The sequence below is a fragment of the Numenius arquata genome, chromosome 5, assembly GCF_964106895.1.
Source record: "Numenius arquata chromosome 5, bNumArq3.hap1.1, whole genome shotgun sequence".
Classification (NCBI taxonomy): Eukaryota; Metazoa; Chordata; class Aves; order Charadriiformes; family Scolopacidae; genus Numenius; species Numenius arquata.
In genome coordinates, this window is record NC_133580.1 from 49,422,032 (window position 1) to 49,446,591 (window position 24,560).

The following is a 24,560-nucleotide window of genomic DNA, read 5'->3' on the forward strand; positions in this document are numbered from 1 at the left end:
ACAATCAGCTCAAAGTAGCCTCGAAATTGCAAGCTTTGATTCTCATGGGGGACTTCAACCACCCTGGTATCTTCTGGAAAGGCTACACAGCCAAGCATCTATAGTCCAGAAGGTTCCACCAGTGTATTGATGATAACTTCTTAACTCAGCTGGTGGAGGAACCAACGAGGAGAGAAGCACTACTGGACCTAGTGCTGACAAACAAAGAGGGACTGGTGGAGGACATAAAGGTTGGGGGCAACCTTGGTTGCAGCGACGATGTAAAGATAGAATTCAGGATTGTGGGCAGTACACGTAAACCAATAAATAGGACTGAAAACTTAAATTTCAGGAGGGCTAACTTTGACCTTTTCAAGAAACTGCTAGGAGAAATCCCATGGGATAAGGCTCTGGAAGGTGGGGGGCGCTCACGAGAGCTGGTTGATATTCAAACATCGCTTTCTCCAAGCTCAGGATCGGTGCATCCCTAAGAGCAAGAAAACAGGCAAGGGAAGCAGGAGACCTGCGTGGCTGAGCAGGGAGCTTCTGAAAAAACTCAAGAGGAAGAAGGAAGTTTACACTGACTGGAAGAAGGGACTGACTGCTTGGGAAGATTATAAGAATGCTGTTAGAGTATGCAGGGATGAAATGAGGAAAGCCAAGGCCTGCTTGGAATTAAAATTGGCAAGGGATGTCAAAGTTAACAAGAAGGGTTTTTTCAACTATACTGGAGGCCAAAGGACAACTAGAGAAAATGTGGGCCCGCTGTTGAATGAGACGGGTGCCATGGTGATGGAGGATGCAGAGAAGGTGGAGTTGCTGAATGCTGCCTTTGCTTCAGTCTTTACTGCTCAGGCCAGATTCCCTCTACTCTGCCCTGGTGAGGCCCCATCTGGAGTACTGTGTCCAGTTCTGGGCTCCCCAGTTCAAGAAGGACAGGCAACTGCTGGAGAGGGTACTGCAGAGGGCTACAAAGATGATGAGGGGTCTGGAGCATCTCCCTTACGAGGAGAGGCTGAGGGACTTGGGTCTTTTTAGTCTAGAGAAGAGAAGGCTGAGGGGGGATCTGATCAATGCTTATAAATATTAAAGGAAGGGTGTCAAGAGGATGGGGCTGGTCTTTTTTCGGTGGTGCCCAGGGATAGGACAAGAGGAAATGGGCACAAACTTGACTATAAGAAGTTCCACCTAAACATGAGGAGGAACTTCTTTACTTTGAGGGTGGCAGAGCACTGGAATAGGCTGCCCAGGGAGGTGGTGGAGTCTCCATCTCTGGAGACATTCAAAACCTGCCTGGACACATTCCTGTGCAACCTGCTCTAGGTGGACCTGTTCTGGCAGGGGGGTTGGACTAGATGATCTCTGGAGGTCCCTTCCAACCGCATGTGATTCTGTGATTCTGTAATTGTTATTTTTGTCTGGCAAAATCCAAAGAGTGTAGTAGTTTTAGCTGCTTTTGAAGTAGAGACTTGATTATTTTTTTTTATTTTTTTTTTTTAACTGAATGAAGTTGTGAGCACAGAGGGTTGGCCTTTGAAAGTGGCTCGTAAGGAATTATGAGGCAAAACTCAGTGACAGCTACATTCTGTTGAGTAGATTACTGCACATAGTTTGTCTATTATTCCTGAAATAATGAGTCTTCATAAAAGCTCACATATTTCAACAAATCTTTGTACTCACTCCAGGAACTTTAGAGGATGCCTAACTCTGTAATCACTGCAGAGAAACAAGTATGGTGTTTTTAAAACTCTTTTTAATGAGAGGCACTGTAAATGTGGGAGAAGTTCAACAGAAGTGTATAATGTTACTGCTCAAAAAAACCCAAACCAAACAAAAAAAAACCCAAACCCAAACCCAAAATTTATTCCAAGAAATTTCTATTGATGATAGTTTTACATAAAGAAGTTCTTACTGTTCTGTAGTGTTAACCAGAGAATGATCTGTATACACATCAGCTAAAGAAACTTATAGAAGCTTGGATTCATGAGGACAGCTTCAAATTTTGATGTTCATTATCAATAATGCAGTAGCATGAGGTAGGGAGCACTATGAATGTAGACGAAAACATAGTCCTATTCCAAAGACTTCTGTAATTCTGTCCTGCTAATGGAGGTATAAGCAATGACAAAGTACATAGAATTTAATTTTCAAATGGGATTTCAACATTGCATTTGTTTTTTAATTGACATTAATTTTATTCAGTAACATTATTTCTTAAGTATTATAAAATGTCTTTAATGTTACTTGTTCTTAAGCAATTAGAAATATAAAAAGTATTGGTTTCAGTTTTTACTTTATAGAAATTACTGCAAAGGAGAAGAAAAAAAAACAAAATAAAAACAAAACAAGAATAAAAACAATAAAAATCCCAGCAAAACTAGCCCAAGAATTAAAACAGGCTGTGATCTCACTGCAATAAGGGCTTTTTTGAAAGGTATGAATGATAATTGATAGTACGAGATATCAATCATCTCTGTCCATGGGGCAGGATCGGTTTGTGACTTTGAGTGACTCTTGGAAAGGATGATGAGAAATCCATTTTTGCAGAACACAATCAATTTTTAATTTTATTTCAGCCTTTGTCTGGAACTCCAGTAGATAGGTCTACCAAAGATAGCTGTCATCAGCTTTCATTGGGCCTAAATATCTAGGTCTTAGAGAAGCTGATGATAATACTTAGTAAGGCAGCCTGTTCATGCAGCTGTTGTTGGTGGGAATGCAAGTGTGACACTTATAGCACTTACTTTATTAACCCTTTAAAGCTTATTGGAGCTAACTGCTTTTAAGTGAAGTTACTGTACATGCTTATCATAGTAAAGATAAATTCATGAAGAGTTTTCATAGACAACTTCCTTCCCATTTGTGACCAAATAGCTATGTAACCTCCTCAAAACTGTTATGTCCCCAATTTTTCATTTACTGTATTTATAAAAAAACCCATAAAGCTCCAAAGCACTCGATTTAAATATCATTTCAACAGAACGTGAGACAATACATGAAGATACACAATGTATTGTGGTTCTCTGTTTAATCTGTGGATTTTGAAACCATGATTTTTATTCTTCATTACCCTCCTCTTTGTCACACCTCTCTCCTGTTTTGCAGCAGACCCTTTAGGCTTGCAATCTTGGTGACATTTTAGACACTTTACTGTCCTCAGTTTTCTTCTCTGCTGGGGTAACCTCCTACAGTCTTTGCTGCCTTCTTTATTCCTATGTGCAATGTCTTGTTCTGCAGCTTCATCCTTCCATATTCTCCTTGTCACAACTTTACCCTCCCAGGTCACACAAAATGTTAAAGTTAATCACTGTCTTTCACTTCTGGAATATTTTGACTTCACTGACTATTTGGTCACTGTCTGTAATTCTCTCCTCCTGTTTTTCCAACATTTTTCAATGGTAATCTCTTTACTGTCCTCTACATCTTTAAATCCCTGTATCGTTCTTTATTGTTAGAAATAATAAATGTTTGGTACTATCTCAGCGCTCCAGTCAGCGTTAGGATTTTATTATTGTACCCAGACAAGAAATAAAACAGAGATCTTTCCCTGATATTATTCATATATTTGGGAGGCCTGTGGACATCTGTCCCCCAACCTTATACATTTTTCTCTGCTTTTATGTAACTGCCCTAATGTTTTTAGCAAGCCCAAGGGTTGCTCTTGCCAAAATATATTTTTTGAAAAGGGAATATAAAATTTCTAAGCCACAAAAATTGATGAAACACAAAACAAAACCAAACCAAACCAAAAAAAAAGATCAATGAGGATCAAGTACCAAAGTACTTGTTAACTAAGTCCTTCTGTGCTTCTGGCCATATACCATTTTGAGGAATCCTTTGTAGTGACCTATGACTAGGAGGGACTTTTTTTGTGTGTGTCTTATTCTCTTTCAAATTTCTGGTCAAAATTTGTCACTTCATGTTGCTTTCCATTAGTAAATTATCCCCAGTCTCTCTCTGACTAGGGAAATTTCTCTTCAGAGAGAATAAAGCTCACACAGAGAAAAAAATATGAAGAAGTATCATTAGTCTTTGTAACAGCATTTCTTCCTGAGTTTTTATCTTAGGCTCGAATATTAAACATTTTTATGAAGTATATTCCAGACTGTAGTTTCGTGTCCAAGTGTGATACATGTTTAAAATGTTAATCTTTTTACTTAAAATGTTTATGTTTATCTTTTTACTATTTAATCTATCAAGACATAATTCATGCCATTAGCATCCACATCCCCTAATCTACCATTTTTTGGTAGATTTGGTCATGTCTTCATGGGTTTGTAGCGTGCAGAATGGACTGAAACTTTCCCTTTAGCACTATACTGCTGTACCTTCTAATAGTCACTGTCTTATTCTCCAGAACTCAATTTCACAATATATTGGAGGAGACACACTTTAACTGCAGTGGAGAAGGATTTCTTTTCACTTCTTTCAATTAAATTAATACTTGTTTGGGAGTGCTCTGAAGCTGCAAACTGGAGTCAGGTTCAGCTTTTAATTCACATTAGATAAAAAAATGGTGAATAAGGTACTCCTTGGTAAACTTTTGTTACAGATAGCTTTATGCTGCCAGTCTTTATAAAGTTTAACAATCTGTTGGAGTCATTAATCTCCTGCTGTGACTTTACCTTCCAGTGTCAGGATTAGACATGTAATTCTCTACTACACTGTAAGTAGCACTGAGACATTTTAGTTCTAAAATTGTTATATAGCCATGGAAAACATCATTTCAGTGGGCAGTTTAACCTCTTTGAGCTCAATTATAGCTGCAAAGTCACAATGATAAAACAGCTCTAAAATGTGCTTAGAACAGTAGAACATGATGCCATCAAAACCACCAACAGACTCTGCACCATAAACTGACTAAATTGACTGAACTGGAAAGACATAAAATCTGCGTTATGGTACAGCATACGTACTTTTAAAAATATTTGAAGATCTTGATGTTTTCCTTTTTATGTCTTTGTGCTGGTCTGGCAAACTTATTATTCTTTTAGTTATATGCTAATTAATAAAGTTTTCTCCATGACAAAATGAATTAAGCAAGACCTTTATTTAATGTGCTTTCTCCTCTAACAAATGTAGTTTCATGTAGAGGAAACTACCCACACTTTGAAGTCACCTCTAACTTAAAAATTCAGTGGGGAAAATAACCCTAAAACATTGTCTTATGAGTAATAGTTTGTGTCATAATATTTACATCAGAATGCAGGGTAAATTAAAGCATTGCAAAGACATTTGTTAATATGCATATGAGCACAAGATCTCATGCTGTTTTTAGAAGAAAACTTGACATGTTTTTGCCACGTGTTTCATGACCATTTAAATTCAAGTCACAGACTTCTCCCATTCCCTTCTGAACTGATGTTGGTTGAATGAAACAGTAAAATCTCTGGATGCATAAGCCATCACTTTGGCTGGACTTTCTTCCAGTATGCAGGGGATCATACAAGATTAGTTTTCCAGCAGTTATTTACCTTGATGAATAGCCCTAATTGGATCAAATAGACTGGCAATGCTGAGCTAATACTTTTAAATGTCTTGTCTTGTGTAATTAATATTACCTTGTCATGTATCCATTTCAGCTATTGGATGAATGTGTTATGTTCATAGTCCTGTCACATTTAACAAATGATTTTGTCAAGTCATTCTTTATAGCCTGTGGTGATGGATAGCAAAATTTGTTGTCTCCTGTGTATATAAAAAACGTTAACTCTACCTTTCAACTTCAATGCAAGGGCATCCTAAAACTCAGATAACCAATTTCTAATGAAATTATAATGTGTGTTTACATGAGGGGTCAGAAATATGCTACTGACATCTGTAATTAACACAGCATAGGAAAATAGAATTTGTTAATATTATATTTATCAAACTTGTGACAGTCAGTTCAGGTTTTTTTCAGCTGCTGCAACTCTGAACTGCAGAAGGCAGCATACAGTTACGATTAAAAACAAGAGATCCATTTTATTAATTTTTATTCAGGTATAACTGTACTGTATATTTACAATGGTAAACCCCAAATTGCTGGTTAGCTGATGCTCTTACTGTCCTTTTTATGGATTTCTAGTATGTTGTTGTAGACTGAAGGTATTTAATACCAATGAAAATAAGCTGCGTACTTAAACATCCTGATACTTTTCTTACAGTTCCACGGGGCATATTGTTTTTATCAGATCTATAACACCACATTAACCTTCATTAAAAATTGAATTGCTTGTTCATTGAACACTACACCTTGAAGCAGATACCTCCTTATGGAATGATATAAACAGAAAAATGTCAGTGTTCATTTAACATTTATAATAATCTTTTTTTTCAGTGCAGTGAATGGTAGGTTTTATTGATAATGGCATTATAATTGAGCGAGTGGATTTTTTTTAAAGATTTTCCCTGAGAATGAGGTGGAAATGACATGAGATTTTTAAAACCTTTGTGTGTTCCTTTGGAAATGCTACCATTTGGCATACTTTGGTCCAATGGATTTTAAAAAGCATAACTGCAGATACAAAAGTGAGGCATCTAACTTGGGAGCAGAGCCTCTCAGCAAGTGTTGGGAGATCTGCGGAGGGTGATTAAGCAAAAGTGAGGAGAACCTTTTCTGGCAGTATCTCTCCCTTAATGCTGGATATAGATTAAACCCTTCATTTAGTAGGGAAGGACTGAGATTCAAAGTCATCAGAAAATTATCATCCATATAATGCAGAGTGCTACATGGTGCACTATTCTCTGAGACTTAACATCTTAGTGTATTTGTTTCTTATTTTGCAAAGCTTTGATATATTTGGAGCAATGTTAGTGTTTATTTTTGTATTGAGATGGTGCCTATGAAAACTATTAATGGCTCAGGATCTCATTGTATAAGATTTGGTGCAAACAGACCCAAAAGATGGTCTGAAAGAGCTTTCAATATAAGAATGAAATAAGAGTCAACAAGTGGATATCAGCAGATGAGAGAAAAAAAAAAAGAAAAAGTACAGGATGACAATGTACACAGCAGCTTCCTAACTGTTGGCAGGTCTCCAATATATTCTTCATCTCCCCCCTCGCCCCCACTCCCCACCATTTGTATGTATTACTGTGTTAGTTATTCTGAGTGCCTTTAATTGTTTTGGAAGTGGAAAAATACTTTTCAGGTAGAATATGAGTAGAATTAATTTTTAAGGGGATTAAGAATTGCTGTTCTTAATAGTTTTGCTGCTTTAGTTATAATAGAAACAAAAGGAATACCTCATGCAAAAAAAAATATGCTATTTTGCTTTGCTTGTTTTTACTACACCACTCAGGGATTCAATATATTCAAAGTTAGATTTCTCCTTATTCAAATACAGCTGACAATTGCTGTTGTCAAACAGCTAATGCATCTTGGATCATGTATTTACAGTGCCTAACAATATACCAGTTTTCAGTACAATTGGGTGTTTTGATGACACCTTGTCATGCTAGAGCTTTCTTGTCTGCACTGAAAAATAGAGACAATTACCTTTCCTGATGTTTCATCTAACTAAAAATGCATGATTTTAAGGGGACTAGTGGCTAGCCAGACCTCCAGGCTGAATACCTCCCAGCTTGTGTTTGAATCCACAGTTTTTCATTCTTAACAACCAAAAAGCTAGAGAAAACATGCTACAAATGTTTTTAATCCATACTCCTATAGAGCAATTAAGCTTCCAGGAAGAATTAGTTAAGATTTCAGTCATCTTTCTGGCTGTCTTTCAAATTTTAGTGAAGTTTGACATTAATTAGTGGTTATTGGCAAGGTGGAGAAGTTAGTGACATCATTCTTACAGTAATATTGTTTTGAACAGATGTTTTTATGAAATAACAGGTGTTTAATCTTAAGTAACTTGTAGGGTGGTTTGTTTTTCTTTTAGAATAAATTGTAGTATGTTTTCTAATCTGCCTGGAAAATGCTTAGAAAGGTTTTCTGTTGATACCTATTGGTGGTGTTTGAACGAGAATACCAAGCACAAGGCATGTGCTAAACTAAATAGTCATTTTTGCATAGAATACTATTCAGTGCAGGAATTAAAGAAGGCTTAGAAATATTCAGGCTAATATTTTTAATGGCTGCTTGAAGTTAAGCTCCTTAATCCATATTTCACTTTTAAGTGAGCTGAACTGTTTTTTAAAGTAGTGAGCAGCTTTCAATTCTCATCAATTTGCAATGTATTAGGTGGATAATCACCATCATCCTATATAGATCCATCCAGTTCAGTAAGATTAGGTGTGTGAGTCAGCATGAATCTCAGGAGGGTTTTACAGAGCTAGACCATTACGTGTTTCATATTTGTATGCTTGCTGCAAACATATAACTTGGAAGAAAGAAAGAAAAAAGCCCGAACTCCCATACAATGCTGTGAGATGTGACACAGCAATGTTTAAAAATAAGTAGCCAATGATTACAGTGGGAACGTATATTGATAATTCTCCTTTTATTTACTGGTCTGCTTTCTTTTGTCACAGCTACGGAAGGCAGTAATGGATCATATATCGGATTCATTCCTGGAGACCAATGTCCCATTACTGGTTCTCATTGAGGCCGCAAAAAGTGGTAATGAGAAAGAAGTAAAGGAATATGCTCAGGTCTTCCGTGAACATGCCAACAAGTTAGTTGAGGTAAGTGACCCTATTGACACAACTAGATTTCCATCTTGCCACTGCCTGAAATGTTAGAGGTAACATTTCTCTAATACAAGTTTCAGGAGTTTTGGTCAACTTTATCCTAGTGATTGCGTGGCAAATGTCTGGATGACCAGCAAAGAGGACCATGTACTGTAGTTTAGTAGTTCACTAAAGAAATTGGGCATGTTAAAAATGGTATTTCCAATATTTTGTCAAAAATCATGAGCAACAAGAAGTCCATTTCATTTCAGCTTTACTAACATCTATTACTATAGATCTTAATTTCTATTAAATAAAAAGCTAAATAGGCTTCATAATATTGTATCTGGTATTGGCCAAAGGCTTCTCTAAACTTAAGAGTGTGTCACACTGAACTCAAATAGGGAAAAGGACATATAGACAAGGCACAGCCTTAAGACCGAATTTATTCTTGAAAGGTTTGCATTACAAATATATATATACAGTACCTTCTCTTTCTGAAGAGGCCTACTGTCTAAAGTCAAACGATAATTTCAGTTCTTCAGGGAAGGCATTGAAATAGCTCTATTCTACCATGAGGAGTATAAAACATGATTGAATCCTGGACGTTCATTGAACGGACTTTTAGTAAAATAATGATAGTGTTGATCTCAGTTTGTCCTTTAACAGACCAAGAACTATGAAAAATGCTCATATGTCTTGAAGACAAATGTAACTCAGTGATTTGCTTAATATTATTATGTAGCACTATTGACTTCTCTGTAGTACCATTATTTTGCAGAATTTGTTGCCCCTTTGCAACACCCTTTCTCTCTAGCCATGCCATGTGTTCTTCAGCAGAGGAAAATGCTCTTGGGGAACTATGAATTTGACAAGCATTGAAGTATACCTTCGAATGACTTCTGTTCTTAAAACAGGCACTGTCCTAATTCTCTAGTACCTGAGCTGAAGCAAGGAGTAAGGGTTTCTTGGTTGCTATTGACTAAAGCTAGACAATTGCCTGACAAATGTGTGCGTGGAGTGGTACTTTTAGTGGGAGTAAGGTGCTGTTTTGGAGCACCTCACCCTTCCCACAGATACTACACTTGATCTTAGCCAAAAGGCCAAGAAGCGATCCCGTGTACAAAACGGGGAGTCAAGGTACTCAGAGTCTGGGAGCCAGGTGTTTGCTATAGTACTTAACTTGTAGGTACCTAAATATACCTTCCGTGGTTTAAAAGTTCTAGCTGGATTCTGTACAATGCTGAATACAGTAAGGTTTATTACTGTTATCTGCAAGAGGAGCACCAGACTGTTAGCAGCTCTCAGCCCTGACTTCTCTGAATAATGCAAAGATTTATTACTGCCGCCTGGTGACTGAAGCTGTGGCAATGAAAAAGAAAATAGGCAGCAAGTATATAAAGAAAGAAAAAACAAACAGACAGAAAACCCCTCCGCAATATTCATAGCTATATTGTAGTGGCAGTCAGAGTTGTAGCTTTATACATAATATCCAATGAACGTATGTGGTTAGTATTATAGTAGTGCGCTCCTCCACAGATTTGCAACAAAGTGTTGCAATTATGGGTCTAATAGCATTATTAAAGAGTTAAAAATAACTAAGTAGATAATTTCTAAAAGATAATAAGAGTTAGTGATATAAAAGGAGGAAAAATACCTTTTAGTCTACAGCAAAAGGAAAATCCAACACACACCCCACCCCACCCTACACTCCCGCCTTCCCCCCTCCCCCCCCAAAAAAAACCCAACCAAAACCAACAAAGCAAAACAAAACAAAAAAACAACCTTCAACTATAACCCAGAGAGTGGCTATAGTTACTTAGCTTTATTTTTACAACCTTAACATTACATTAGACTTTTTGTACTTTTGACCGAACTACAGTTTGGTTACTGATTTTTAACATTATGTGATCATCCTTTAAAACAATGATGATAGTAACAATAGATGTCTTGGCCCTAAGACCTAATATTTTTATTATCTTTAGGTTCCTCCAGAGTATTAGAAGCAGATCCTTAATTGATTCTTGTATGTCTCTGACATCTGGTACTAGCCTGTGGGTTCATCCTTAGTCTTCTCCAAGGATGGGTTCTTTTAGATGGATCTTAGTCTTCTATTTGTAAAGATTCTCTCTATTTGGGGTAATAAAGCATGTTGAGAATAGTGCAAGTGTAATTTTGAAACCCAGGTTTCAGGTTCATCAGACTGCACAAGAAATATTTGGAATACATTTACGTTCTTTGTTTGCTCGGTTTTGCACTTAGAGTTTCATCATTTTTACTTAAAGATGCACAATGGTATCTTAGCAGATGGAGTTCTATGGTTTTGTGGGTCAAGTATTTTGTAAATAGCGAAACGTGGTTTAAAGATGAGACATAATCAAGTGACTATGGAATGTAAGATCTTCTCCCAGGCACAGGGCCAGAATTGCTTACTAAAATATGCAGACACAGTTGTACTGAAGTATGTGGAGTTGCACTTGCTTATGTTAGAGGAATGTGGCACTGTAAATCCAATACTGTGAAAACTCTATACTATCAATAATTAATTTTAAAATCAGAATCTGAATTTCTTGGATGTCTTACCACACTCAATAGAACATCTATCAAAAGGTCGGGGAAATAACACATTTTAGTACTTTTTTATGTAGAAGGTACATTTTATCAATCTAAGGAAAAAAACGCATTCCTTGATATTTGGTGAATACAAACGGCAACATTTTCTTTGCATAGCCCATACATTTTCAAAAATATATGCTGTAAGAATGAGGCTTATGGAAGTTAACTTTATTTTATAGTACATGTTGGAGAAAACTTAAAACTTCTCTTAAGAGCTGCTTTCATTATTTCTGTGTTTTCCCTATCCCACCTCTTATCATAATATTTTGGCTTTTGCTTTTCACTTGACTTGCTATGATATGCCTCATTTGATGAATTCTCATTTTTCTAGACATTCTCTGACAACGAGTTTTGTCTATGGGTTATGTAGGAAAACTAGAGTAAGTTGTCACCCCATGAAACAACTTGAGACACTTTATCTGTGATACCTATGTTTAGAAACATTTTTGTCTCAGGCTCCCTCCACAGTCCAAGAAGGTAGAGCACCTTGAGAATGAGTCCCAGTTTAACTATGATGTGAATCATCCAAAATGACTCAAACTGTCATACAGATACTTGGGGTAAAAAATAATAATTCCAGAATTTAGATGGTACCATTCCAGGCTTGGATGGCTAACTCCTTTTCTTCAAATCATATTTCAGCTGCCATCTCTCAACTTTTCTATTTTCTGAAACTGAAGTTAGAGAAGTGATAGTGCCTTTTCAGGTCATGATCTTTACCTCGTGAATCTCTATGATGTTTTTTAAAAAATTATCCTAATGATTGAAAGACAGCAAATGCATGAGTTATACTGCTACCTTCAAATGTGACCTTGGGAAGTCATTTAACTTCTGTATTCAGGCACCTTCATTTGTAGCATAAGGTTAACGACAGATAATTCTAATACCTACCACACAAACACACTTCACAGATAAATCAGCTCAGATGTATCCAATACTTCTATCAAAGCACTATATCTAATATATATATATCTCTCTAATATCTAATAACCTAATTATTTGGTTTTTATGAAATTTTCTGTTAAGTAAAGCTTCCTTGGTTTAACTGTTAGTCCTCTGGGGTGTTTCTTGCAAAATTAAATTATTAAATCCAACCACTTTTCCTGGGAGATGAAATTCAGCATCCAGTAAACCCTTAAGAGCCATGATAGCAAGCTGTTTAGTTGTTTTCAATAAGAAACATCAACATGTTTGAAGTTTAATTAAGAACTGTGAAAAATCAGATTGTAGGGCCTTCTAGTTAAATTAGTAGATTGGATCAGGCTTTCCATCCTGACAAGGATGGTGAAAAATCCTAGAGATTTCTGCTAAGGATTTATGTTTCATTGGGGTTTTTTTATATTTCTATGTAAGAATTTCACCATTTGGTGATCAGAATAATTTACAAGAGTTAAATCCAGGTGCGTTATTCTTCCTTGAAACCTATTTCCAACAAAATTGGAATGAAGGGGATTTTTTTTTTCTTTAGCATAAACCGATGCAGCACCAAATTTGAAAGAGTTAAAAATATTTTTTTAAAAAGATAGTGCCTTACCAATTTTGCATTAATTAATTTTTATGAAGAATTTTGTGGATCCTACATGTATCTATCAGTTTCATCTCATACAAACTTAAAGATGAACACTACTAGTGGAAGAACTGTGTTAGGCAATGGTCTATGGTAATTAAAATTTTATATACTGCAAGCAAATCAATAGTATCACAAGGTTGGATAGCAATTTGTAGCAGATGAAACCAAACAGCAACATTTCTGTTTTTGTTTTAGAGTCTCTTTGTCCATTAGGCTTGCAGGAGTCTTTATTAACTTTCTCCCGATCATTTATTTTCCGCTTTGAAGAGGATTCTGAGGTTACTTTTAGGAGTTTATGCATTTGTTTTTTTCTTTTACAGTGTCAAGGAAAAAAAAAAAGTTAGTGTTTGAACTTCTTTCCAAGAACTGTATTATTTGTAGCTACCTCATTCAGACTGATTGTGTGTTTTCCCATCATACATGGGCTTGCACACTGAAGACAGAAGGGGAAAAAACACTGCTAGTCTGCACAGTACACAAAACATGAGTTAGACCTGCTCAGTGACTCCTGCTTAATTGATTCAGTAATGAGAGGAGAGGGGGAAGAGTGTGAAATAAAATTTTACTGTGGTAGTCAACAGTGGATTTAATCTAGATTTATATCAGCAGTAATATAACTAATATCCAACCCAGTATTTTTTCATTCCAGTTTTTCATTCCAATGTTTTCTTTGTGCTATTTTAAATACTGTATATGTTCATGAAATGATTTGGATTTTCATTTAAGATAGACAAAATCCAGAGCAACTAGCTTAAGAGGGAAAAAATTTGGCTCATTTATTTCTGTAACTTTAGTTCAAGGAACAAAGAGTGTTCCTGCTGATATATTTCACAAATATTGCCCATACTTGAAATGTTCTATTCTTTTTTATTTAAGTGTACATCACTGCATTATCGGAGTATACAACTAGCTGTTTGCTTGTGGTAATGAAGAAAAAGTGTCAATATTCTGTCATAGCTTCTATATCCAACTTCTGTCATGAAAAATTTATACATCCCTGGGTTTCCTCTTACAGACTGATGAGCTTTGATTCTTGTATTTTTATTTTAGTTGACATTGAGCTAGATAAGAAATAATATTTAGAAGACAGTAATCCTTGGTTCTAATCAAGGAGTGTTGTGGAGGTCATAGATTAGTTTAATTCAAGCCCTTCAAGTTGAGAGATTTTATTTGAAATTAAAGCTGTGGGCTACCTCTGTGTCCTAGTGTTTCATCTGCTCATTTTAGTTTTAATTTCCATCTCAGGCCTTTCTTCCCTGCATGGGCAACAGATGTTCTTAATTCCTAGTACACATTATGAGTATATTGACGATAGCTAAAATCACGAGTCCAACTATCTGCAATGGGAGCATGAAAAGCTTGAACTCCTTGCATTTATTTATTCCAAATCCCCACTGCAGCCACATCTAGTTAGTCCATCTTTTCACCTTGGAGATGTATATGTCTTTGAGGCAAAATGAACTCAAGGATAAAACTTTGTGGTAATGCTATGTCATCGGTGAACTCTGGCTTTTTCACTTACATAAGCCACTGGATATTGGTAGTCCACTGGGATCTATGCCAGTTTCATCTTCCGGTTTCTAGATTAACACTGAAATGAAATCAAATTGCCATATAGAAAAGGTGAGGTGCAGAAATAACTGCTGCTTTGTGACTTTTTTAGCCTCTTGTGTACCTGTCCCTGAAGATGATAGGTTATTGAAGGAGTTAAATAATCCATCTATATTTTCAAGATTGTTCAGCAGATGCTGAAGGCCCTCTACTGGTCCCTCGACACCTACCCTTAGCAGGTTTCTAATTAAATCCAACAATCCAGGGTGGCTGAAAGGGGAGGAACTTCCTTACCTGATGGCTTCTTGTTGTGGTTTAGGCTGGGGGAGTAAAATTGCTGAAAAGAAAATTGGTTCTGTTCTACCTCAAACCAGCACGCTTTGGCAATACGGTCCTGTTTCCAAAATTTCTTCCCACTAATAAACACCCTGGTAAACAAGCATGCCAGAATCTCTGAGACTACTAGCATTATCTTGAGTAATCATTTGCTGTTCATTTGTCATGTCACTTTATTCTTAGATTGCCAAGCTTCCATATCTCATAGCAACACCAAAAGGGTTGAAGGATAAATTTATTTGTTCACACGTCTTTCTGTAAGATACATAATAAACAAATACTACGTAAAGTTAGCAACCAGTGGGTAATGATGGCTCTTTTTTTCTATCACAGAAGGAAAAATCTTATTAAAAAAATAAAAGGAAAAAAGTGAGTGGTGATTTGCTGCAGAATCTCTATGTCAACTTGAATGCATCTCTAGGTTTGGGACTCTAGACGTAATAACCAGTGTTGTGCTGGTTCAGTTATCTGATTTCCTATAAGCCATCATTCATTTTTCATTAACAAATGACTATATTATGTGGTTTTACTCAATGGAAAAAAAAAGCTGGGGAATTTTCTACAAATGAAAATGTACTTTGGCCATTTCTTCAGTTTTGTTGTAATTCTTTAACATATCTTTTCTTTGTATACTCTGTTAATTATTTTAATGAGAAATATCTGGTCTTGCAGAAAAATTTATTCCTAGTAGTTTCCCAATATTTTCCAATTAGCTGATTTTTATTTTTTTTAAAGATAATTAACTTTTAATCATGCTTATTTGCAGCCTCTGTAAAAGAGCTGAAATCCAATTATTCCCTTTTTTAAATACTTAGTAATTTTTTTAAAAAATATTTTTCTAGTGAATAACACCTGCTTAGCTAGGGACTCAATTCTCCGGTCTGATCATGCTACTGGGCTATGTGAGTCGTTGTAAATTTTCCCATAATAAAATGACTCCTACAAACTCTAGTATGTCTACTATCTCATACAATCCAATCACATAGCAGTCTAAGTGGTTTAAAACTTGTTAACAATACAGTCAAGAGCTCTTGGTTGAATTTTAATTAATCGATTACATAAATTATGGTTTTTGTTCCTCCTAACCAGTTGTTTGAATTTGAAGCCTTAGTGTACTAAAATGACAAACAACACCTAGGATGCAAATCACCCCCTAACTCTTCCATAGGAAGGACTTCTTTGCGGACAGTGAATATGTAAACCTGTTAGTGGAAGGGGCCCTCTGGAACCTAAATGTCCTTTTTCTTTGAACTTAAACCCTTCTGATAGATAAGATTTTTATTTACAGACATGTCATCTCTTCCATCAGGGAAGAAATAAAAGTACATGGAAGCTTCTTAGACGGATACAAGCCCTCCTTAATTAATCCCTCAAAGAAGTATAACTACTTGTCATCAGAGGCATTGCTCTCAAATTGTCAGGATGAATCCATGGCATCTGTGTGATGACATGGTGCAAAATTCCCGGCTGAATGACTGCTCAGCCCACTCTGTTTAACAGCTAGAAATCAATACTGGCAAGTGTAGTTTACCTACCTTCAGTTTCTTTTAGGTTTGGGGATTTTTTTATATATTTCCTTTCACTAGGCAGCAAAGATGAAACCTCTTCACTTAGCAGGTGAAATTTATTGCTAGCATTTTGCACTGACCAACCTATTAGGTTTTGAGCAACATGGAAGAAAGTGATCTCTTACCCTAAAAGATGGATTGTGATTGGAAGTGGGAAGTTCATCACATGGTATTAACTTCTGAGAGAGGTTAAAAGAAAATGGTAGCTGCCTATCCTTCTGATAGTCACATGACTTGACTTCCTTTATTCATGCGTCAGCAGGGCAACACTTATGAGAATACCCTTTCCTCTCCCATTGACTGTTCTTTCTAGCAACTGGAAGAAGGATTTGTTAGAGCAGGTAGGGCTACACAGTTGGAGCTAAAAGAGCCAAAGGTTAATTTGAGCAAACCTACTTCTTTGGACTAACGTGGTTAGGATATAACAGGTAGAAATATAACTAGTGCCACAGCTGTCTTCTACTAGCTTCCTTGTCTTTCAATCTGTTTCAGATGTAACAAGGACACTGGATAAGTTTTCAAGATGAACCCAGATCAAGGCTCTCTTATTAGTGTTGACTTCAAGACTTGTGTGTTTAATATTCAGAATGACTTTTATCCATTAACTTCTTAATTTCTTCTTTTCATTTGACTGTCCTCAAAGAGTTGTGTAATGCAGACATCTTTCCTACTCCCAGTTGCTAGTTGGGGATCTCAAGGGAATATGTGCTTTTCAAGACAGGGAGAATGAGATACTTGGCATGTCAGTTATTCAAAGGTGATATTTTCCAAACAGCCCCACCTAGCTACCCCCATTCTTTATTTTTACCGTCATATCCTAGTTTATAGCGTGTTTTATTTGTGTCTCTGGTAATATGCCCTAACCATAACTTTCTTGGTGTTTCTTTAAAAAGGGTACTTCAATCTATACTCTAGAAACTCTATGTTTGGATTAATTTTTGCTACTTGAGACAGGCCAACATTTTACTACTATGTAAAATGTTTAGCACCTTGGCTTTTGTTCTGTGATGCATTAGCATAGTTATATTTCAATCAGTGGATATTAAGAACTATGCTTTTACATATGCATCTTAGGTTTCACTGTAAAAAAGAGGATCTTAACCAAATAACCTGTCTTCGACCATGAAATTTAAGAGAAATAAGGGGAAAAGTGGGAAAGCTGTGCTGGTATTCCAAACTCATGCAATAAAGTAGGAAATAAAACAAACAGCTTATATTACTAAAGAGAAAGGGAATTTTTCATCCGTGATTGAGTTATTTCCAGCATGCAGGACAGAGATAGAGGGGCTAGAACTGTTTAAGAAGCCAAAACATTCAGTACAGGCAGTAAGTACTTCTGAGGAGACTGAAAAAAAAGCCTTTACAATAAAATGAGTCAGAAATAAAGGATAATATTCACACATGCTCAAAAAATCAGCAGATGATGTGCAAGGAAAAGTCATGTCAAAGACTTGAGGACAGAATGGCATGGTTAATGATAGAGTTTTGAACTGATATAAAAGAACAAATTGTAATCAAGAAATCTCATGATTTTGAACAAAAGTCATAGCAGCCTTGATTTTTAAAAAGATTCCAGTTGAGATATATATGGCAAAATTTCAAATATAGACCCTTGACTAATAATGTTTACTAATCCAGAATACAGTATGAAAATGCAAAAATCATTGTCTCCAAATACCAGAATTGTAGGTATGCTAGAGTTGCACAAGAGTGTCTGTGTTGCTTTAGCTTATGCAATGTATGTGTCATGGTGTACTCTATCCTGTTTTGTTTTTTTTTTTTCTGTATCCTATCAGCTAGATTCTAACAAGTGTAGTGGTGATGATGATGTACCCATCACAGGTATAGCTTACTGCTTCTAATACAGTGCTAAGACTGTAGGTCTTTGGTTGGTAGTGCATAAAAGTCAAAATAAACCTTATTGCCTAAATGTTCCAGTCAGTGATGCTGTCTGTGTTGACTTTTCAAAGTTCCTGTGGCAGAGAGGTACGGTGGGAACTTTGCAACAAGCTGTGTTTAGTGGTACCCACATCCATTTCCCTTGTATATTTATAATGTCCTGGTGTATTTATTATTTAGGAAGACTAAAACTTCTCCGTCCCAAGTTTTGATTAGAAACCCTTTACTGATACCAAATTCGTACTCAATTACACCAAGTAACTTTAAGAGTGAATTCCCCTCAGTACTAAAGTTTATTACTTTATCTGTAATCTAAAGATGGGTATTTCATATTTTTTTGGCCCTTACAGTTTGTTCCACATCTTATCTGCACATTTGTTAAGAAGAACCTTTCTTATAATAAATCTGTTCTCCACATATACTTGCAAATTTTGATCCAACTCCCAAACTTTAAGCTGTTAAATGAGGTCCTCTGGTCTCTTCCTATAAGCCATTTTTTTCCCAAAAGTTTAACTACCCATGTGACTCATCTCTATACCACCAGTTTTTTCAGCAATTTCACTAATATGTCTATGTACAAACACAAAATGTCCCACTTTTTCTTAGCATTTACTAGGTGGAAGTAATACCTGCAGGCATACTGTTTTCTGGCTTTACTTGAATGAAAAAATTGTGTCACGTCAATAAGTTTTGTGTCTTTCCCTGGAATTCCAGGCATTTTCAGTAATGAAATGCACCATTGTGGATAAGTTCAATAACTGTTGTTACTGTGTTTTCATATGTATAGTCTAAGCCTTGGATGGCCTATGGGGCGTTAAAATACTATTCTGTCAAAATAGATCCTCAAGATTACCAGCAGAGTCAGATAAACCGTATCTTTTTATTCCCTAGATAGCTGTTATTTGGGCAAAATTTACATCTCTTGCTGGAAGCTTTTGGTAACAGGCATCAGGGTGATGCTATGAATGGACACAGAGCAGGATGTGCAAATTAAGAGTCTTGGAGAGCTATTGGGGAAAGAGAAGGTTTTAGGGTGAATTTTCAGTGAAGTTACTTATATGTGCTTGTAATGCTGCTGCTGAATGTCCGGTACATATGAGACTAGATTTTTAAGAGTTTACTCGTGATTTTTTTCTTTTACTTATTGACAACCTATGGGTTCAACAAGAAAATCAGCATTTCATGTAGATATGGCTCCAGAAAGTAAGTATTCTCAGTCACAATCTTCCTAGGTAAAAACTTGAGCTCGGTGATGAAGGAAAAGAGACACTGGAAAACCTGTAGTGCTGCAACCCTGACATACCTCATTAGTTAAGTACAATACTAAACTCATTCAGCAAATAGCTAGATATTACTGAGTAAATATTATAATCCTTAGTTTTCTTAGTGTTTGAAAATGGGTTTTATACACTAATTTGGAGATAAGTTTCCAGGCAAAAAACAACCACCTCACTACTCTGTTAGGATAACATAACAAATGTGAATTATGTCTAAGTAGGAAATCCTTTGAGATATTGATGGTAATAAATGAACACTGACTTAATGGCTTAGTATGAAAAGTTATTGGTTTACTTCTGTGTTTGAAGTTCTGAAAATCAAGTAAAATAGTTTAGTGGATTTTATTCAAAGTTCCAGAAAGCTTTTCTTATGGCCTCAAAGCAAGAATGAGGAACTTCAGCCTGAGGACAACTTCTTAAGAAATCTATAAGTAACTGAGAAAAGGATTTTATCATGAAAGTGTAATCTCCACTGTAAGTTTAGTGCATAGGTTATAAAACTCCAGGTGAAGTTGTGTTTTGATGATCCTGAAGTGGTTCCGAGACTTCAAGAGTTCAAGAAAAGAGGTTCTGTAAACCTTAATGTCTACAATATGCTATGCTTGAAAGCACAAGATAGAGAAGGGAGGAAAAGTCAAGATTTTATCAATGCTCATACTTCCTGCAGTCAAAAGGATTGCAGAATAGAGGTCCTACTTCTAAAAGATGAGTGACTTACAGGCTAGTGGTGTCATCCTAATGTCTGGGTCATTATACCCAGGTGAGAAAGTCAAGTCATTGTTTTATAATGAGAACGTTTTATCATACAGCCAAAAATTGTGGTGTTATGTGTCTCCTTGTAGTCCATAATTCCATAGTTGTACCCTTTGAGATACCAATTAAATGACTCAAGTTTTTCTTTTTCTTGTAATGAAAATAAGTGTAACTCTTGCCCATAGATACGCAGAGTGTGTATCAGATGAGCTGTTAGCTTTCCCACATACAGCACATACATTTGTATAGTTTAAAGGGATTTATAAATTTTACCATGCTCAAGAAAACAGTTAAGAGCTGCTACAAGATCTTAAACGGCTGTTTGTGGCATGACTGAAAACTCCCATGGGTGTGTTTTTGTTGCAAAAAATGCTATCACCATAATGTCAGAAGGAAGATGAAGGCACGTAGCAATGTATATTAACAAAAGAACAAGGAAATTAACATACAGAATTTTTTAGATGAGTGAGGGAGAAATCAGAAAGAGGCAATAATGATACCTTATTTGACTCAGTGCAACTTCCTCAGCAGGATATTTGTTCTTGCTGGGATGTCAGTATAGCTGAGTAGAGTTTATGTAGGATAGAAAAAGAGCTCAGGCTTTGTGTTATCCCTCTCAGATAATAACAATATCAAAGGACATCCCTTTTAACAAAAGAATGTTTAGTAATTTTGTTGGTTTAAATTATAAAAATTGAAGAATGCACCAGAAATGCTAGCAGCTGCTGTTACTGACCACCATAATTACAATATTGTATAATATTAAACCTCCAATCATACATAGTATTGGAACTAATCACTGAGTTACCTTGATATCCACTGGTTTAAAGACAAACACTTAAACTACACAAGGAGGAAGCTGTAACATTTCACATTCACAGGCTGTATAAATGAAAGCAAGAGGAGATCAAATTCTTTACCTCATGTTGCACACCAATATCTCAGTATTACTGTAATCTTTGCCTGTTTCATTGAATAATAATAAGTCTAGATAGCATAAATAGATCACTGGCAACCTTATATAAAAGGTTCTACATCAGTGCAAAATATTAATTATACTAATTTTTGACACGTGATTTTCAACAACCTAACAGATAAAAGCATTAAGGCCATAAATCATTAATTTAATCTGAATATTTTCAGTCAGTCTTTTGTTTACTGTCTACTCAATTAAAAACTGTGGTAAATGAAACTTTCAAATGTACTATAATATTCTAGAGTTCATTATTTCCCTCTCGCCCTGCCCCAGGTAAAAGTCTCTCTTTTTTTCTCCTCTTCCTCCCTTTGGACTATAGAGGAATTTCTGAGTTGCACCATATATTTTCATTTCTGAAAGTTGCTGATAACAGTTTTCCAATCTGAAATGATGTACAGAGAATGAGATAGCAAAAAGCCGGAAAGCGGTAGGAGCCCTAGTGTGCAATGTGCAATTACAATTTTACCTTAAGTCTTACCTTTCATCTTTCTGTCTTTGCCATTTTCTGCAAAGTTACCTTCTTTCTCACCCATATTGTGCCCAAAACTAATTTTTTACTTTAATTTTATTTTTAGTAAAACTCAGAATTCTGCTGAGAAACTTGCATCTCTTTCCCAATTTTTGAATTTGCTGATTTGCAAATAAATGAGGTGTTATCTTAATATACCAAAATTTGGTAGCAATCATTAGAATGATTCATTATTTTTATGCATTAAAGTTACAAATACAAAAACTTCTTTCCCAATATTTTTGCTGAATATGATCACATTCCTTGTATTTATCTACTTCTTTACCTTCATAGAGACTTTTTTATTTTAGAAAATAATTTTTTTCCACCATCTTCAAAATGTGAGAATAGCAAATCTTATTCCTTCCCATTTTGTAATATGTTTAACACAAAAATGTTTGGTATTTTGCAAGCCATAAGTAAACATTTAAAGCAGGCACTCAGCAGTTGTAAAATTAGACTTCCTCCATCTTCATAGGATCAGTGTCAGTCTGCTTCAAACAGGTGTAAAACCAAGATTTCTAACTGACTGAATTTAGAATTACAACAGCTCAGGTTATTTTAGGATTTGGATGATGCTCCTTGCCTCAAACACCTCTTTGTGCTCAAGGGCACCAAAAGTCTGTATTACATGAGATTTTTACATTTTTCTTGGTGGAATTCAAAATTATTTTTAAATTTAATCATTAATATTGTCTACACTTTGTAGGCAATATCCTAGAAGTTGAAATGAGTTGTCCAGAGTGTATTAGTGAAATTGTGGCTTACCTAGAAAAAGAATCTGACCACTGTGACTTCTGTCAGTGATTTATCAGTGAGGTTTTCACACTCCTTGTTCTAGTTTCTAGATTTTATCTGTACTATCTTTTGAATTTTGGTTGTTATTTACGTTTCACTTAAAATAGTAAACTAGACACAAGTGAGCAAAAAGCTTTGAGCATTTAGAAGCCATTAGACACAGCCTACGCTTTTCTATATATAAGCCAGTAAAAGTAAACATAGTATACTTCCAGGATTGATTTTAAATAACTAGAACCTTTCTAACATGCAAGATGAAATTCATTTTGCCTAACTTTTGCCTTACACTAGTCTTCTAGCCTTTCAGATGGCTATTGGCTACACTCTCTGGGTCATTGCTGCTCAAGTGTTTCTTACCATACTAAAGCAGGGCTATCGGTCAAAAAATGTGGAATGCATTGAGTCTGAAGATACCTTTCTCTCCTGTGCAACTTTGTAGGGATCCTAGGCAATTAGGTGGCAATAAATGCCTTTTAAACAGCTAATGTTGAGTTACGTATGGTGAACCTCTACCTGTAATGACAAAAGTCATGTCTGTGGTAAAATAATTTTACTGCAGAAGTTGCTGCTATTGCCTATGGTGTACTTCTAATTCTGCCCTCAGTTACTTGCAGTGAGGATGTTATGTTCTTGCAATTACCTTCTTGTAAAAGGCCTGAATGCTTCACTTGCATCAAATTCTTCCCTTGTAATAATATTGCAATATCAATTCTCTTTGAAAGTGAGACAATCACTGGCACATGTGTCTAAGGGGAGCATCAACGTTTTCTACCTCATGCAGGCTGAAGATATGTTTCTCTAATATTTTAAGATGCAGCAAAACAATAAAATCCTGCAGCCACTGCCTGTGGTCCATTGAATCATAACCTGTTTGAGGTCTCTGAGATTATTTTAGTCTGCAGTGTCTGTCAAAGATGCTCTCGTTTCCATTTTATGTGCATTGAGAGGTATCTTGGCATGTAAATTTAACACAACAGATGGGACACAGTGCAACTTGGCTGACCTTTACTTTCAGCATTTTAAATAGCTAAACTGATTTTATTACCATAAAATAAACTTCCAAGAACTTCTTACACTGTAGACCAAGCTGAATAGCTAACAAGAGCCAGTTACAATCCTGTAATTGCTATAGATGAAGAGGTCAGTTTTCATAATGGTTTCATGGGATTGAAGGATGCTTCCATTGACTTTAATGAGAACTGTAGGGATGAAATGCCTAGAAAACTTGTGTTTACTTCTGACTAAGAGAAGGAAGACAAAATAATATTGGTAGTAGTGCACACACACTTCATTAACGTGTGTTTCTGAAGTCATACTCTTATTTTTCAGTATCATTGAAAAAAGATCGAGACAAACAGGGCTTGCAACACTGGGAACTGAAAAATTGTGCTAAAAGTGCTCATCACACTTCTTCAAAAGACTCTTTCTTTCTGGAGAAGGTTTTCTTTTCGGTGTCACTGTTCTGTTGTTTTCAGTTCCTGATGCCTCCTTTTCTCCTGTTATTTGCCCTCCTTTTAGGCTGGATTGTAACTCCATTGGCTACCCGCTCTAAATCTTTAGTGGCCAAGTTTTATTTTCTACCAGAGACTTCCTGGAGGAACTCAAGAATACCATTAGAAAACTCAAGAATACCATCGCCTCAAGAAAATTAAACACTATAAGTTTATATATATCTATTAAAATGTGAAGATCAGAAGACTAGTTATTAAAAAGCAGTTAAAAAGGATGCTTACCCCATACACCTTGGCTTCTGACAGAGGCATAAAGGTCTCATTAGCAATTTTTACCCTTTGTTAACACTTTTTTTGTGTGTTTAGAGCTGATTATTATTACACTTTCTCGTGTCTTGGTTCATTTTTCATGCATGAATTTAGGCTCTGTCCCTCCAGCTCCTAATCCCACTTGTCAGGCTGAGGTGCAAATGCCTTTGAATCAGCTCACACTTTGGCAAACACTGATTGGGGTTTCAAATATTACAAAAAATGACATAATCAAATCAATGGGAATATATTAAAAAATGTTTGCCATTTTTTAAAAAGGTGCAATATCTATGGAATGCTTTTTTTTTAAAAAAAAGTCAATGACTGCGGTAACACAGCAATGTATTTGAATATTTGCTTCCTTTGGC

At 35.9% G+C, this 24,560-nt stretch overlaps 1 protein-coding gene and 1 pseudogene across 5 annotated transcripts in view; one reads left to right on the forward strand and one right to left on the reverse strand.

The window, feature by feature from the left end:
* CTNNA2 (catenin alpha 2) overlaps nucleotides 1–24,560 on the forward strand; it is a 456,927-nt gene that overhangs the window by 343,728 nt on the left and 88,639 nt on the right. For all 5 annotated transcript variants that reach the window (XM_074148276.1, XM_074148277.1, XM_074148275.1 and 2 more), the window contains one exon: nucleotides 8,443–8,595. In XM_074148276.1, coding sequence (XP_074004377.1) covers nucleotides 8,443–8,595 — 153 coding nt within the window. The remainder of the gene's footprint in view (nucleotides 1–8,442; nucleotides 8,596–24,560) is intronic.
* Nucleotides 9,619–9,695, reverse strand: LOC141465144 (U2 spliceosomal RNA; annotated as a pseudogene).